Here is a 17,347-nt window from a genome sequence, read left to right as displayed (position 1 = left end):
TAAGACAGTGGCCCAGTTCTTCTCCAGTGTTATCTGAAAGAAACAGAAAAAAGCTAAAAGGATTTGTAAGACTACAATTCATGATCAGATCCACTCCATAATTGGTAGAGAACTGACAGAAAAGCTAATAATACCAACAGTGAAAAATTTTAATAAATCTTGGAGAGAGGGTAAAGTTCCTGATGACTGGAAAATGGTGCATATTTTTCAGACGAAGACAGGCTGAAAACTACTGACAAGTCATCGCTGAAGGAAATAATTTTAAAATCTATGGAAACTTGAAGGTTACAGGATTTAAGAACATCATTGCACAACAGAACATTCTTGCAGAAATGTTCGCAATCATTTTTATTTGTCTTATCGAGCAAGGATTATTTCAGTCACAATAAGAAAAGAAGTCATGCTCAACTACCAAATGTACACTTTTACAACATCTCTGGCAACTTGGCTTCACAACTTTATTAGAGAATAACAAAGTGAGTATTTACATTTTAAGCACATTCTTCAAACAGTGGCAGCCAATTACTTGCAGACATCATCATTCAGCTTCCTGAAACACTGCCCCCATACAAAGGAGAACAAGGATGCAAACATAACATATTATTTCAACACATTTCAAAGTACATTTTTATAGGAACTATTTCCAAATTATTTCATTAGTAAGCCCTTTGGAATGTCAAGTTTTGAACATAGAAGTAAAATATGCTTCTTTTTTGTAGAATTTTCTTAAATTTATTTTGCTTTACCTGAAACAGCACAGTGAAAGGCAAGTCAGCTTCATTATTTGAATATGCATTTATAACATGCTAGGCTACTGGACTTGCCATAACTCCCTTTTTATCTCTTTGATGTCCTAAGCTAAATGAATGCACATTTTTTGCAGTTTCTTCTATATAAACTAATGCAGATTAAAGATTCACCTCAAAATGCACACAACTGTCTCTGACTCATAACTGAAGTTCCTTATTAAAGTAAATACTTTACCATTAATTTCAATTTATTTAGCATATATTACTCTTTCACAAGTGGAGCAGTGTTGACAGACATTCATACTCAACCACGGTGACGTTTCAACAGACCTAAGTCTGTCAGATTTTCAGAAGCCAGGCAAACACTTGTCTTTTAAAAGCAGTTACGTTCTATAACAGGACTAGTTACAGTGCTTTATCAGAAAGTAAAATTGGTCATTTAGTATTTATGTTACCTTATTCATATGTAGAACATATGTAGAACATAATTATTAATGTAAATATCATACTAGTGTCTGCCTGTCTTAACCAGTGCTTCACAGACTTTACACCTCACCCTACTTATAACTTTGTCCATACACACTGCATCATCAAACAATTATTTGTTACTACAAAACTGTGAAACTGTTTGACAATGATTTTTCTATATGTTTTAAATGGGAGCTACAAAAAGATAAGAATTGTTTCCTAATCTCTTTCTTTTGTTACAATACTAATGATTATTTACTGACCTACTACATATAGCTCTACATCCAAATAACTTCCAAATAAATGTATCTCAGGCCTGTTATTACTATATCTGTAAAGAAGGACTGAAATTCCTCTTGGAATACTTTAAAAATAAATATTAAATCACTGATGCACTAAAAACATCACAAAAATATTATATTTATAAAAATACTTCTCTTTGAGGAGACTTACAAAAGATGGATATGTATGTTGCAATTTTTCCCACTCTGTCATACCACATTTCTGAATAGAAAAGGCTCCATTAAGCTCAAAATTATCTGTGAGGCAAAAATGTACTAGGTCAAGTAATGACTGGTTTCTTTGTTTTCAGGCAAAAAAATATTCTCTTGCTGTCACTGGAAATGTACAAGGAATTAATACTCCCATGTAAAAGTATCTTATACTTCCAACAGCAAAAAATATGACTTTTAATTAAGAACTGACACAGAATACCTATACAAAGAAGAGTTAAGAACCTCTGACACATATTCTGTGAAAGACCTAATTTGTGATTCTTTTGGTCTGCTGGGGGAGGGGGAAGAGTGGCTTTGAATAATAAACCTTTGGTAAAATTTAGAAAAATGATGTTCTAACATTCTGTATCTACGATTGTTCTTTCCCCTTTTTTCTGTTTTAAAGCCCCCCTCAGCTTCTCATATTCAGTAACTCATTCAGCTGGTCCTGCATTTGATCTACATGATTGCTTGTAATTAGAGTTTAATTTTGAGACTCTCCCAGTATAGTTCCTAGCACAGCACTTATTTATATATTGTTGTCTTAAGAGCACAACATTCCCTCATATATCAATTACTTTGATAAATAAATTAGGTTCATTCCTCAGGAACTATAATGCATGGCACTCACTTTTGCTTAAGATAAATGTTATGTATTTCTTCCCAACGACTTGTACATTTCCCAATGTTCTTTGACTGGATAGCAATGGACATTCAATTAGAAAGTTGTAGTGTACATAGCCTAGTAAGCAATGTGGTTGGCATGGCATCATGTAAAATGGGTAGCCAGCACATTAGACAGGCTGGAATAGCACTTTGATGGTAACAACTAGACACATAGAGTTATATCAAGTAAAGTGTACTTAGCTGAAAGAATAGCAACTAGTGGAGTGTCACAGGCTGTGAAATCTGAGGCTTATCCTCTTCCATGCCCTTATAAATGACCTTGCAGAAGGCTTGGAAGGAACAATTTGTCTTTTTGGAGAGGATACAAAGCTATATGACAGACCTTATACAAAAGAAAGTATAGAAAAGGATAACAGGATTCTTGACAAGGATACATGAGTGATGTAAAACTTGGTAGCGTAAAATGAATTCAGTGGAAAACTTCAATATAATCTGAAAGCTCAGGAAATGAGTAGTTTAAGTGGGTAGACTAATAGCAACAAAAGAAAGAATGGTCCAGGAATAAATCACATTATATAATGTAATGATAAGTTAGCATTGTGAGAAAGCAGTAAATAAGGTTAGTAAAGTGAGGTGCATTGGAAATAACATAACTTGTACAGAATGGTAAGCTAATTTGCTTCTTTACAGAGTTTTTTGTCTTTATGTGGAGTATTTTTATTTATTATTCCACATTTTGCAGTTCTTGTAACAATGTTTGGTGCAGTAAGATGGACAAAAGTACAAGCAGTTTGTCAATGACAACAAAAACAGAAGATGTAATACTTAGGCTGTTAAAGAATCCTATTCTAAAACATTATCCTTTCAATATACTAGACAGCATCAGATGTTGGCTGCATTCTTTAGTGCTGTCAGACGTATTTAAGCCATAACTAGTAACAGGAGGCAACCACACAAACAAAAAAGCAAATTATTTTTTTTCAAAATGATAAGGCACAACAAAAGGCAGTTCAATTGCAGAGAATAATGTAATTAAAAGAATAGCCATGTTTCTCTGGGAAATCATTATGGCTGCAAATTGCTAAATTAAAACGTATACATATTTTTTATTCAATATGTTTGTTCTCTAATGACTGCTGTTATTAAGCAAGACTGTATATGAAGTTTTCATTTACTGTACAGAGCTTGGTATTTCCATAGTACCAATTTTAACAACTTAATAGCTCTTGTAAACATAGGCTGCATTTGCTGAACTGCTTATTTATTACAAGCATTACATAACTTCATAATATGAGACTAGTAAACTTCTTATGATTCTCCAGCTTCAAAGTGCAGTTCCCAATGTTTACTTACAATAGATCTAAGCTCTGTTCACACCTCTCAGTGGTTGATCAGATAACAAATGATCAATTTAGATATAAATCTAACAATTAATGAAGTAATTTCTCTTGAATCATGTTTAATAACAGACCAGCTATTCAATAAATTAGATCATAGCTGTTTGTCCTGTTAAAACGTATTAACCCTTCAGCATTTTTAGAAATGAAGGAACTTTATATTATTGTATACAGCTGTTATGTCCAATCGTTGTTCTAGTAATTGAAGATTTGATACTATAAAGCAATGCGCTACACTTGAAGTATAATCCTTCTGTTTTTTTTTTTTTTTTATCAAGCAAGAGTGATAAAATAGTTACACTTCTGCTGCTGTATTTTTCTTAAACCATTTAGGGACTATCACACATCTAAGGTACGATGTTACTTATAATCTCAGTCAGTCATCTCTACTATGACCAAAGCACTTGTACAGCCTACCTTTTTCCCTTAGGAATCTCAACAGTGATTTTTTCACATTGAGCAGAGTACTTTTCAAACTTGCAATAGTGGGGAGGGATTTTTTTTCTAACACTGAGCCAGCTAGTTGGAATTGTCTGTAATCAAAACACATACATATACACAAATATGTGCAAATGTACACGCAACTATGCATAGATAAAGGAAACTTTTATCCTATTATTAAATTACCCAGTCATGCATTTTATCTGAGTAATTTTAAAAGGCTTGGAATTATTTCTAGTGTTCATTTGTAGAGTTTTCTAGTTTTCTTATAGAGATTTGTTTTCTAATAGACTTCTTTAATAACATGAAATAACCTTAATTATATTTAAGTTGTTTTCTGAATGTCCATTAGAAATGTTTAATATTAATGGTTGCTTTAATCCAGCTGTTCAGAATAATCTTATAAATAAGACAGTATAGTTTATCACAGAATACTGAACATGTCTATTGTCCTAGAGCCAAAAGCTTTTAGCCATTCCACCAAACTCAGTACATAAACTATTTTCTCATAATCCCCTCTATAAAACTTGTTGTCACAAAAGGGTCCACACGAGTGGTGTGTCATATGTTACTACCCGTAGCTTGGCTTCTTAATTGACTGGCTATACTCTTGATTTTTTAAATAAGGTTTTCAAAGTTTTCAAGAGGTGAAATGTCCCGGTCAGTATATGGAAATGTTAGGTCTCCCATAATTATTAAGGCTTGCTCTTTTAAGTAACCCTTAAGTCAAAGTTAGAAGTTACAGTCTTCATCTGGTATCAAGGAAAACCTACAGCAGTACTCCTCAACCATGATAATGTAATGACTGTAAGTAGTTCTAAACAGGGCCAGGCTTTGGTCAACTACTGTCCTAGAAAAAAAGGGCTCCACAGTGCTCTCCCCACACTACCCGGTGCCCCCATTCTGATCAACCTACATCATCCAGATTAATTTTTTCCCCTTTTTCTCAGAATTTGTTTTACTCTTCAATTTTTCATTCAACAAATTAAAAAAAAAAAAAAAACATTTCTTTACTACAATAAAAAAAATAAATAAACAAACAATACATACCGGAAAAGTGCTCTGCTAGAGTGGTACCTTAGGCAGCCACCTTGTTGGCCTATACCTACGGCCAGCTATGGTTATAATTGCCAAAACTGGAGCATTTTGGTCATTATATATCAATGATGAATAACCCTTCTTTTACAAAAGCACAGATCTGTTAACCTAGTTTAGAAAATTAGAAATTATGATCCCTTAAATATTTAGGAAAGTTTAAAGGTAGTTTATCCTCTCTGAAGCAAAAATCAATGATACCATCCATATCTTCTTCTTCATGTTTATTCTTCAAACTTCTAGCAAAGATGTAAGAAGGTATTTGTAACAGCTTGCATTGCAGTGCTGAAACTGTATAATAAGTCTTGCTCGATGAAATATAAGTTATGTGGTTACTGTCTATTGTACTTTTTTTTCTTTTCTTTTTTTTTTTTTGGCCAAGATTGGAATGATTAGCAAATAGAAAAATAAGGGACCTCCAGATGGAAACGATCTTCATGCAATATTAAACAAAACATGTCAATTTCTTTTTCATTAATTTGATACAGATAAGAGAGTGGTTAACTTCTAATTGCAGCATTAAATTAAGTAATAGTATCCATTTAACAATTTAATAATTATAATTATTATTAATATTAATTCAGTATTAATTAATAACATTTCAATGGATTTTTCATAACATAAATTATGCTGTAATTATGAGGGTTCATTTAGTTTTGATCACATGTGCGTATTTTTTTTCTTTCTCCTTCATAAGTTAAAGTTGTTTTCCCTTTTCCCCTCATTTCCCTGGCCTCTTTAAAATATGGAATGGTGTTAGATTTGGGACTGGGACTGGATATTGTACAGGAATTTGTGTTATTTCTTTTCTTATTCAATCTTGATATTTTTTTAACCACTATGTGGTGATATTGTCATTTGATTATTTGTTCTTCAACATTTTTTATCCAGCATAATGTTGATGCTGTATATTGTTGGAGTTTAAATAGTCTGTGAATTTCTATACAATGTGCTGTACTTTGGCTGTGATATTATCAATAATGCCATTTGATTTCAAAAGATATGGATCAACCATATTTCTCAATCTGTTAAAATTATTTTTTTTAACATTGGAATGAAATAAGTTTCAGTTACATGTTTGCAAGATCTTCATAGGATGTATCAAACACTTGAAAAAAAATGAATAAAATCTATGTTCTGTAATTCGGGTCTGGGTAGAAGTTTAATTATAGCAATAATTAGTTACAATGAATTATTATGTAAAATAGTAATCCATTTTGAACTTCATTTAAGTTTTGAGTATCTCTAACTGGATTTTAATATGCTAGCAAATACACATTCAGGTTAAAAAATAAATAAATATTTATTTTATGTAAGAATAATTATTCTTCTTTTGGCTTTTCCCAGTTAGGGGTCACCACAGACAATCATCTATCCATTCATGATTAGCAGTGGAGTTTTACGGTGTTGAGTTGCCAGCCTGGCACCCAACCTTCCACAGAAGGCACACACACCTATGGCCAATTTAGAGTGTCCAATCCACCTACTGCATGTCTTTGGGAGAAAACTGGAGCACCTGGAAAACACCCATGCGACCAAAGGGAGGACATGCAGACTTTGCACAGAAGGCACCCGAGCATTGAACCAGAGAACCTCTTGCTGTGAGGTGGCAATGCTAACCGCTATACCACCGCTGCTACCCAATGTAAAAATAATTATTAAATTCATTTAATTTCTTAGTTAAAACTCAAACTGTAGATGCTTCAGAAAAAAAAGTCAGACATTAACTGTTTAGGTTATCCTCACTATGATTTTAAAAATAACTTTTTATAACTGATTTTTATTTAATTCCCAGCTTTTTTTAAATTAATAAATCAGTAGGATTTGGTACTGGCAACCTTATTTAATCAGATTATTTTTCAGAATAATTTCAAAGGATTAAGAACTAAAGTAGTAATCATCATCTATTTAATAATCAGAAATTTGTGATTTGTATTAAAATGCAAATGGAATTATTAATGGAATATATTGACTCTGACATGTTTCCTTCAATAATAGCTGGAAATTGATATATTTCATGCATGTTAAGATTCATACAAATACATTTTTGCGGTTATTAAATGAGGATAAAAAATCACAAATTCAATTCATTTAACTATATATGGTTACATGGGGTTCAGTCACCTAAGCAGCGAGACATTTCTATGCTGCACATTTGGTTGGGGAGAGATGGTTGAAGTGACATTTAACTGCAGAGACACATAGCTGTTGTAAATTCCTTGTGGGAAAAGAGAAGCACACAGCACAATGCCCACAGCCTTCTTCTTTCGGCTTTTCCCGGTTAGGGGTCGCCACAGCAGATCACCTGTTCTCTCATGATTGGCAGTGGAGTTTTATGGTGTCGAGTTGCCAGCCTGGCGCCCAACCTTCCACAGAAGGCATACACACGCACTCTCATTAAACAAATACATGCTTATGTAAGTACAACATATTGAAGTCTATTACAGCATGCAGGAAATCCTGCAAGCTTCCATGGTCACATTGATGCTCCAGTATTTTATTAGTAAGATTTCCTAAACACTGTAAAGGGGGTAATGGTCCATACACACCAAAAATAAAGGCACTGCCCATTGTGCACTGCACTTTTACTGCTCCAGAGATGCCAACTGGGCATTTTGATCAAGTTACAAAATGTCTTTATCAAAACTTGAATACCCCCATACCTGTTGAAAAAACCTTAGACTATCTGGAATTCCATCTTCAGTTTTGACCATATCTTTAAGACTTGAATAAAATATAGTTATTTTTGCATCATCTTTGTGAGATTGATTTAATTATTTGCTATATGCAACTGGACCTTTCCTGATTCCATGGCTAGGGGCATGAACATTTTAATTCTTAAGTCTTCTAAAAATCTATGCAGTTATCTTGATAAGGACTTGCAGCTAGGCTGATAACAATGATGAAAGTAGATAATTTTATAGCATTAAGGTGAATTCTTAAATTAAGGTGATTTGTTTTTTATTGTTGCCATTTGTTTTATTAGGTAATCAACAAGGATTCCACCTAAGAAAAGACAGCTTCATCAGCATACCAGTTTGCTTTTCCAATTCTTTTGAAGCTTTTGCTTGCCCTAATAGGAACTATGTCTGTTTTAGTTTATTTTTCTAAAATTCAGATTATACATATTATGACAGCTTTACATAGTAATTCCTCTCTAAGAGTCAAAGGCATAATGATCGGACTGCCTGCCCTAGGGGAAGGACATTTGATGCAAGATCTCTTACACATGCTATATAGTCAGTATCATAGAACTTTCACTAAATCAGAAACTTAGGCATAAATACCCATAAGGAAATAGATCTTACAGACATCTGTATCAGCAGAAATGCTGGAACTGACTGACCTGATAGTTGTGACTTTACATTCAACCAGAGAAAGGGAAATATAAATACTAATTGGGTTAAAATTCAGACTACCTTTTTTAAATATTTTTAAGCCATGACTAAACCTTTTTTTCATTGATTGTAGATCCTCAAACGCAACTACTGTCAAGGAATGGTAATGTATTTATTTACTCATTTATTAATTTATTAACGTCTGCTTTTCTTAATTATTGCTTGCCCTAGCTCTGTGCTGTGATTTCCTTTACAGTTATATACCACATCCATTTGCTGAAATCATAGGTAAAATGGAAAGTAGAGACCATTAAAGAAGAAAAAGTAGATTAAAGTATTGTACAAGAGAAGGCATATCTGTGGTGGTGCAGTGGTAGCATTGTTGCCTCACAACAAGAGGTTCTCCCGTTCGATTCTTGGCTGGAGTGCAGGGAATGCCTTCTGTGTGGAGTCTGCATGTCCTCCCAGCGGTGGGTGGGCGTTCGAAAGACATGCGTAAATGGGTGTGCCTTCATTGAAGGTTGAACGTCGAGCTGGCACCTCAGCATTCATCAAAATCTACTGCCAATCAATAGCGGACTGGAGTTCTACTGTGGCGACCCCTAACCCGGAAAAGCCGAAAGACAAGCAACAACAACAAGAGAAGCCATATCATATCTTATGATTAGTGTAACTGCAATAATTGATGTCTTATACATACTTTAATGATATTAAAACATCTATATGTTACTCCAACATGTAAAAAAGTCTATTAATCTAAAGGCTACTTGACACCAAAGCACTGTAATAACATTATTCCAACTAGCAGGTGTTTAACTAGAAAGAAAACTGCACAGAATGAAAAACGAAAGGCAAAACAAGAACCCTGTGACAATTCATCTTATATACCACTGTTGCTTTTAGCATCATTTTGCAGTGATTTAGAGAAACATAACTTAATATGCCACATATAACTCAAAAATAATGTTTTACAATGAACAATTTCTTGATTATTTTTCAAGTATGCTTAACATTTGCTCGTACATTTCTGAAACAAATGCTTTACATTCACAGCAAACAGCTAAGAAAAATAAAAAATACCTTCTAGGCATAGAGAGGTTCCCTTCTTATAAGGATGATTTTTTCAGTATGCCCAAATATTTCTTACAGTGGCTGCATATTGATGTCAGATTTTACATTTTCTTATTGAAAAAAGAGTGAAACCACACAAAAATACTCAAGTATATTTATAGTGGCAAAACAAATAATAGGAAATATTCAAAATGTTGATCTTTATTATTTTTCTCATGCAAATAGAAGGACAATTAGTGTGCATATTTTTCTCCAAGAAATGCATTACTAGTGTAAAAACCCAACAAGCCTTTAACAGGTAACAGACTGCCATAAGCTATTTTCAGTAAAATTAAATGTTTGACCTTTGCAACTTTTGAAGAACTTCAGAACACACTGGCTGCACCCTTCGGTCACATCTTTTCAGACAGTGACACAATTGCTGCATATCACAGCATGAATAATGTCAGAGCCGTAACAATAATTTAATGTAATGGGTTCTTATAGGTTCTCATAAGTTCATAGCATGATACTAGGCTATTGACCCTGAGGCCCTTATAAGCCTAGCCAAGAATTTCACTCATGTTCCCTCAAAGTCAGTATCTGTTTCCCATCCAGTTGTCCAGATTTCTCTTAAAGAGGCTAGAGAGGTTCTCTGCTTGACATGGAGAGGGAGTCTATTCCACAGATGTGGGAGTCTTCAGATGATGCTGCAATACAAGAACATATGGTTCAGCAGATGTTGCTGAAAAAAATTTCAAAATAATTAGAAAGTTGATTTCTTTCAGGGATATCAAGCCAGTAAAAGAAATAACAGAATATAATGAACATACTGCTTTTCTTCAGCACTCACATCTTGTTCTGAACCAGCAGGGGGGGGGGTTGTGTCTGTGTGCGCACGTGTGTGAGTATTTGTGTAACTGTGGAGTTAAAAGTCGCAACGTTTTCTGCTTCAGCTATGTTACTGAACAAGTGATAAAGCATTACCTTATTAGTTCACACTTTAGACCAAAGATTTGCATCATGTCATGCTAGTTCTGCTAGATGATCTGATGCTAATGAATGATATAATGTTCCAGAAGTGTGATCCTTCTAAACAACTGCGCCTGAGTCAAAAAACACTGATGTAGTCCTCTCTAGTGAAGTCTGTCTCACATCATATTCATTGCTGTGACGCTTTCTTTAATAATGTGCATGTGCGTGTGTGTGTGTGTGTGTGTGTGTGTGTGTGTGTGTGTGTGTGTGTGTGTGTGTGTCTATGAGTGTCTGAACATGCATGCATGCATGTACAAGTATTCATGTATGTTTGTGTGTATGTAAGTGAGATGTGGTCAAGAAAATGTATTAGCAACCTGCGCCACAAAACATGAAGTCACCAAGTCAGTTATGGTACAGTAAAATCAACATAGCCCAAAGTCACCCACATAATGTCCAAACATCAAAATACATGTGCATGAGTGTACACATACACACATACATGCGCGCATGCACACACACACACACACACACACACACACACACACACACACACACACACACACACACACACACACACACACACACACCACATTCACACTAGTCAGATGGGTAGGTGGGAGTGAGCATCCAATGTCAGCTTTACTATCCTATGCAGAGATAGCTAGACAAGTATGCTACAATAATGACACCCAGCAAAACCAGTATGTCTCAGCAAGGCAGGATGCAGACCAAGAAGCAAGCACCTTACCATCAGCAAGCTCACATTCTGCAGCTGGAGACTGTGCACGAGTGGAAACATGCAAGGGTAAGCCGCCAGTGGTGTGGGAGTCTGGCTTGTCCACATTGCCACTAAACAGTAGAAATTAGGATATGACAAAAAAAAAAAAAAAAACAAAAACAGACTTGCAATGCTGACAGAATTGAACCTTGCAGTGCTCTAGCTCTGGACAGTTAAGTGCTTTTCTTATTTTGGTCATCCACCCATCTTAGATCATTCTGTGGTTTGGGAAATTTATTTTGATACTCAGTTATCGTGATCATATGGGATTAAAAGTGAATCTCCATTTGGCTGACTGATGGAATAGTCTAACAGAAAAAAAAAAACAGTAAAAAAAATCCTGACAATGTTTTAAAAAAAAAAGAAAGAAAACTCCACTCCTAATAACCACAAAAACTTTTGCCAAGTAATAAATAGTAACCCTACATACGATGCATGATTAGCCACTTGCTTGACTTTGTAATTACTCCAAAATAGGTCAACTGAATTGTTCTGTTTTTATTGCTCTCTTGTGTACTATATACTGAAAAAACACTTAAGAGAGGAAACTTGTTGGTATGTAGTATCCAATATCAGTCGTACATAACTGACTCTCCAGCTGACACAGACATCCTCCAAAAGGGTCTCACTGAGATAGATACCTGGTGTCAAAACCATGACCTCAAGCTAAATGCCAAAAAGTGCATAATCATCCCCTTTGGAAAAAAACAAAGTACCTACAAACTACCACATAGGTGGTAGCCCCCTAAATACGGAAGATGTAATAAGGGATCTGGGGACCTAATTAGACAGTAACCTCTCCTTTGATAATCACATTGTCAAAGTGGTTAGAAAATCCTTCTATGTGGCCCACCTAATCATAAAAGGGTTTGCATCCAGAACGAAAGAGGTCATTGGGCCCCTCTACGCGTCACTTATCAGACCCATCATAGAGTACAATGCCCCATTTGGGATGTACCTTACAAGACACCTGCAACAACTGGAAAGACCACAGAGGTTCCTCACCAAGAGGATCACTGGCCTCATGCAGATGCCCTATGCAGATCGACTGAAGAAACTCCAGCTGTACTTGGTTGCATACCGCCTACTCAGAGGTGATCTCTGCCTGACATACAAGGCCATGTCCAACCCAGAATTGATGGACATGCTCCACCTAACGAAAACCATATCCCCTCAAGCCACATGCTCCAGGGATCCAAACCTCACCACAACAATAAACAGAACATGCTGGAGGGATAGATTCTGTCCCAGAGACTTCCCGTGCTCTGGAAAAATATTCCAATCTACATTAGGCAGAGCTCTTTGGTAACCCTCTTCAAGATAAACCTTGATGAGTGGATGGGAAACAGAAAGTTTACCGCAGGGATCCCTTCAATGGCTCTGCTGGACAGAGGCACAGGAAACTAATCTAAGGGGGCAGCGAAAGCCAACACATTCTGGCTAGGCTTATAAATGCCTTCGGGCAGATAGCCTAGTACTTACCGATGAACCTATGAACCTACATTTAAATTTAGTTCCCCCACTACTGCCTCTTCTAATTTGAAGTTAAATATTAGTTTGTCATCCAAATTAATGAACTTATCCATAACTTACCATTTCAGACTCAGTCTAGCACAAAAATATACAGCATAGAGCAACTACATTATATTACAAAAAGTATAAGGACCCTCATAAAATAAAACGGCATATTACACATATATTACAAGATAAATTACAGTCATATTGCAAACTTTGAAAAATGACAGATTTTGCAGAGGAGACACAAGCTAGTCTTTGAAGACAATGCAAATATCTACCAATACTGCTTCATAATCAAGATGGTGTATGTGAGTGTATGTAATGATTCATACAAAAATGTTGATGCAATTAAACTTAGTTTTCCACTTTTATGTTTTTTTCACAAAATTGCAGCTGTGTAAATATTTTGTACTGAGGCACAATGGTTATAAAATGCTTATTAAACAAAATCACTGTTTTTGTTATATTACAAATTGCATAATAGCTAAATGCATAATAGACTTAGGGCTATACTTGGAACTTAAATCATATCTGTCTTGTAGATGTAATGGCTCAGGATTTTTCCTCAAGACTATATGCTACTAGACATGAAAACATTCCAACATAGCCTATACTCTCTCTTCATAGATTATTACTATATAAAATAAAATGGGCATCACATGGTGTCTTTAAATGGCATAATGCATTTTATGTCCTTTTTACTTAATACTATCACTAATAAAAGCATATGTTTCTCCTCTAACTGATAACTGCCACTGTTGTTCTATGTGTACAGACCACTGATAATGGCAAGGATGTGCATGTGAAAAAGCAATGTTACAGTGTAACTAAGTAAAAGTCACACACACACACACACACACACACACACACACACACACACACACACACACACACACACACACACACACACACACACACGCACACACGCACACACACACATACATACACACACACACACACACACACACACACACACACAGTCATCCTAGTGCATTCATACTTTTGTGGACAAGCACACACTTACTGTCATTGACATACCACACGCCCCACTGCCATTATCTCTATTCTGAACTTTGCTAAACTTACCTGCAACACAATATCTCCCACTAACTGCAATGAGTGACTGCAGTACTTTGGCTGAGTTCCCCTTCATGGCTGACTGTGCTAATTTACATGTCAGTGATTCTCTGACTGGATCATTCAGTAGTATTAATCAGTTACCACAAGCATTTCTGGAGGACAGCACATGGCTAATTAACAGTGTCCTCTGCCCAGAATGCCTCATTATCCAATGTACCAATTCTTCCAGTAATGGAAAATCACTCCTATGGGCCAAGCTCTGAATCCAGAGTAGATACTACAAGGGGTTAACCACCTACGGAAGAACTTACCACTCATGTTTCCTCTTTCTTAACCCCTTCCATAATATTTGGCTTAGAACAATTTGTACTGAGCAAAGATTTGTTGATGCATTTCATTATCATGTTCCCCATTCAAAATATGAACCTCATCTTTTAATAACATGAAATATTGCAACATCATTTCAGTAAGCATTTCTTAATGCACATTTTATCCATGTTTCCACCAAATAGTTTGGTATGTTATATATATATATATATATATATATATATATATATATATATATATTTTTTTTTTCATGAAACTTTATTTGCTGAAATAAAGTACTGATCCAAGTCAACCAATTTCAGGTTTAGACCAGGAGTATATACTCACACAAAACAGTAGGTCAAAGTTAAAAAGGTGTTTACCTCATAGAGAAACAATACAGAGTCTGATTCTCACCTCTGGTCACTAACTGCTTATTGACTAAGCATGTAATAATCTACAGACCGATGGCCTAATATTTACCTATGAGCCTTAGTGCAGTTAAAATATAGAAATAACTCTATCCAGCTACAGCACTGTAACAGATTTTGAACCTGACAAATAAATCAGAGGAATGTATGGCTGTGGTATACAAGTTTAACATCTAAGTAATTTTAAAATATAAATCAGACAGAGTAGCAGTAATTACAGTGTGAGTCTAAATGACTACCACATGTCTAACTACCACAGTGAAAATAGGAGAGAGAGAGGAGTGTGAATGACTGGGAGATATCTGCTTTAGGCAAGTTTTTGGTGGAGCTAGACATTTACAATGCTGCTTTTTTTTAAACAGAGGAATTTAAGAATGATTTCAGTTTAGGAATTGTTCCAGGCGCATTGTCAGTTAGGTGATAAAATTATTTATTTTATTTTATTTTTATTTTACATTTGTTGACCGGGCTAGTCTAGCTGGATACATTTCCATTTTCAGTAGAGGCCCGGGGAGAAAAGCTCCACAAAAAAAAAAAATACAACAATGTTATGTTATGTGTTAAGCTCTTGCATTATACTTCTTTGAGGTCTTCTAGAACTCTGAGTGTTAGTTATTTTTTATATGGATGGGAGTAATTTTAGCAGTTTTGGTGCTAGTCAAAGGAACTGCCTTTGTTGAAGTGATGTTTATGTTGAAGAGTATGTAGGGGTTGTACATTATTGGGATGGGACTTGAGGTTGTAAGTAGAGTCCTAAGTGACAGTTTTCCTGACATAAAGCCGAAGGAAATGTGCCTTTAGCAGCTTGGGGAAAATTAACCATAAAATCAAGTAAAATCTCTGAAATGAAAGCCAGTTTGCTAGTTTTGAGCCATGTTGTTCGTGACTAGAGAAAGGAGTAGGGAAATATCAGTAGGGTAGGGTAATAAACCTACATAGGATCATAGGAGATTACTAGACTATCAACCCTGAGGTAATTTAAGCCTAGTCATTTCAACCCAATGTAATGCTGTAGAAGTACTAGTCAATACCCAAGATTGTGTTTAGTGATGACTGCCCATGTCCAGGAGCATTGTGGGTGCTATCCCTGGTAAGAATTTATGGTGCTCCATCCACTCATCCAGGTTCCTGTTAAACAGTGTCATAGAGGTGCTCTATTTCACAAGAATTGGTAGCCTTTTCCAAAGACATAGCAGTTGCTGGAAGATAAAGCTGTCCCTCCAGCATGTCCTGTTTACGTTGCAGGCAATATTTAAGTCCCTGGAATTGGTAGCCCAAGGTTTCAACTGTACCTAGATAGAACTTGTTTGATTTGGTTTTGCTTCAGCAGATACTTATTTAACAGTTATTATTTAGTAAAGAAAATATTGCAGCAAAAGTCCAGTTAATATATAGTTTGTAGCATTTTTTTCCTCAGGATGTACCCACACTATATGAGGTATAATCTGTGAGTTATCTTAGCTTTACATTATCCCAAAAATAAAAAAATGCACGTTAGTAATCCCCAGCAGCTCTCAAGTGTATATTTGCTTCACATATCCTTCTAGTTATAGTCTTCTTCTACAAACATGACAACATTCAGATAATCCCCTCAAACCAAAGTAGCCACGTAGGCAATGCCTTTGCAGTAAAATACGTCTGTTATCCTTAGCACACGGCTCAACAGGACTATTCCCCTTTTACTGTGATATAAAAAGATTGCATTCACTCTGCTCTTGCTTATCACTCAGATTGTGAGTTCTCAACTGAGCCAAAAAAAAAATGTAGGAAGTCCAAAACATGCTTCACCTCGTAAAAAGTCATATTCAACTAATAATGGCTTCTGCTCCTCTTTTCATCAACAGAAATTGCAGTTCCTTCTTTGTGAATCCTTGATAGTATAGGAATCTCTCAGACATGCAGAATGAATCTCTGTCTCCACTGCCTTATTAATGTGAATGGGGATAATTTCATCTCCTTTCACTGTCTCATCAGGATGAATGTAGACATTTTCACCTCCTTCCACACACCTACTGTGGAACTGTCTTTGCCACTGTAAAGTATTGTTTCAACTCAAGATTCAAGCAATTAATGAACTTTAACATATAGGTAAGAATGGTGATAGTCATTTTATAGTAAACCAGTTAAAACCCCACATACTCTGGCTTTCCTCACCATATAGTATAACAGTTTGTGAAAGTGATGTTGTTTTTCTTATAGTAATTATAAAATGCAGGTAATGATATAAATTACAAAAACTGTGAAGTATGTGTCAAGACTGAGAGGAAAACGGGAAAACAAATTTGAAATAGCTCTGTATATGATCAATGGCTACACATACTGACTGCCTGCTTCAGCAATAATTTGTAAACAAGCATATTTCACTAGGATCCATGCAGGTGATTGTATGGTCATTGTCCTTCAGTAGCAGATGGCAAGTAATGGAAACGAGTAAAACCATTCTTCTTTGGTAACTCAGACACTATGACCTAAAGGTCATGACTACTGTAGTTGTCAACTAGCATATTGGTTAAAAGCATACATACCAATTAGTTGGTCAATACTGGTCAATACTGGCCTAATAAAGAGTGAGCCACAAAGTGGACACAAAAGACAAG

At 35.4% G+C, this 17,347-nt stretch overlaps 1 protein-coding gene across 2 annotated transcripts in view; it reads left to right on the top strand.

The window, feature by feature from the left end:
• The window catches only part of ITIH2 (inter-alpha-trypsin inhibitor heavy chain 2), a 519,026-nt gene that overhangs the window by 331,365 nt on the left and 170,314 nt on the right, over positions 1-17,347 (top strand). The window contains exon 18 of one of the 2 annotated variants that reach the window (XM_044088358.1): positions 8,743-8,772. The exons of the other annotated variant lie outside the window; for it this stretch is intronic. Coding sequence (XP_043944293.1) covers positions 8,743-8,772 — 30 coding nt within the window. The remainder of the gene's footprint in view (positions 1-8,742; positions 8,773-17,347) is intronic. 2 annotated transcript variants of the gene reach the window in all.

The sequence above is a fragment of the Protopterus annectens genome, chromosome 11.part0, assembly GCF_019279795.1.
Source record: "Protopterus annectens isolate FY-2018-M chromosome 11.part0, PAN1.0, whole genome shotgun sequence".
Taxonomy (NCBI): Eukaryota; Metazoa; Chordata; order Ceratodontiformes; family Protopteridae; genus Protopterus; species Protopterus annectens.
Note: the sequence above shows the minus strand (reverse complement) of the source record. Positions and strands in the feature narration are given on the sequence as shown.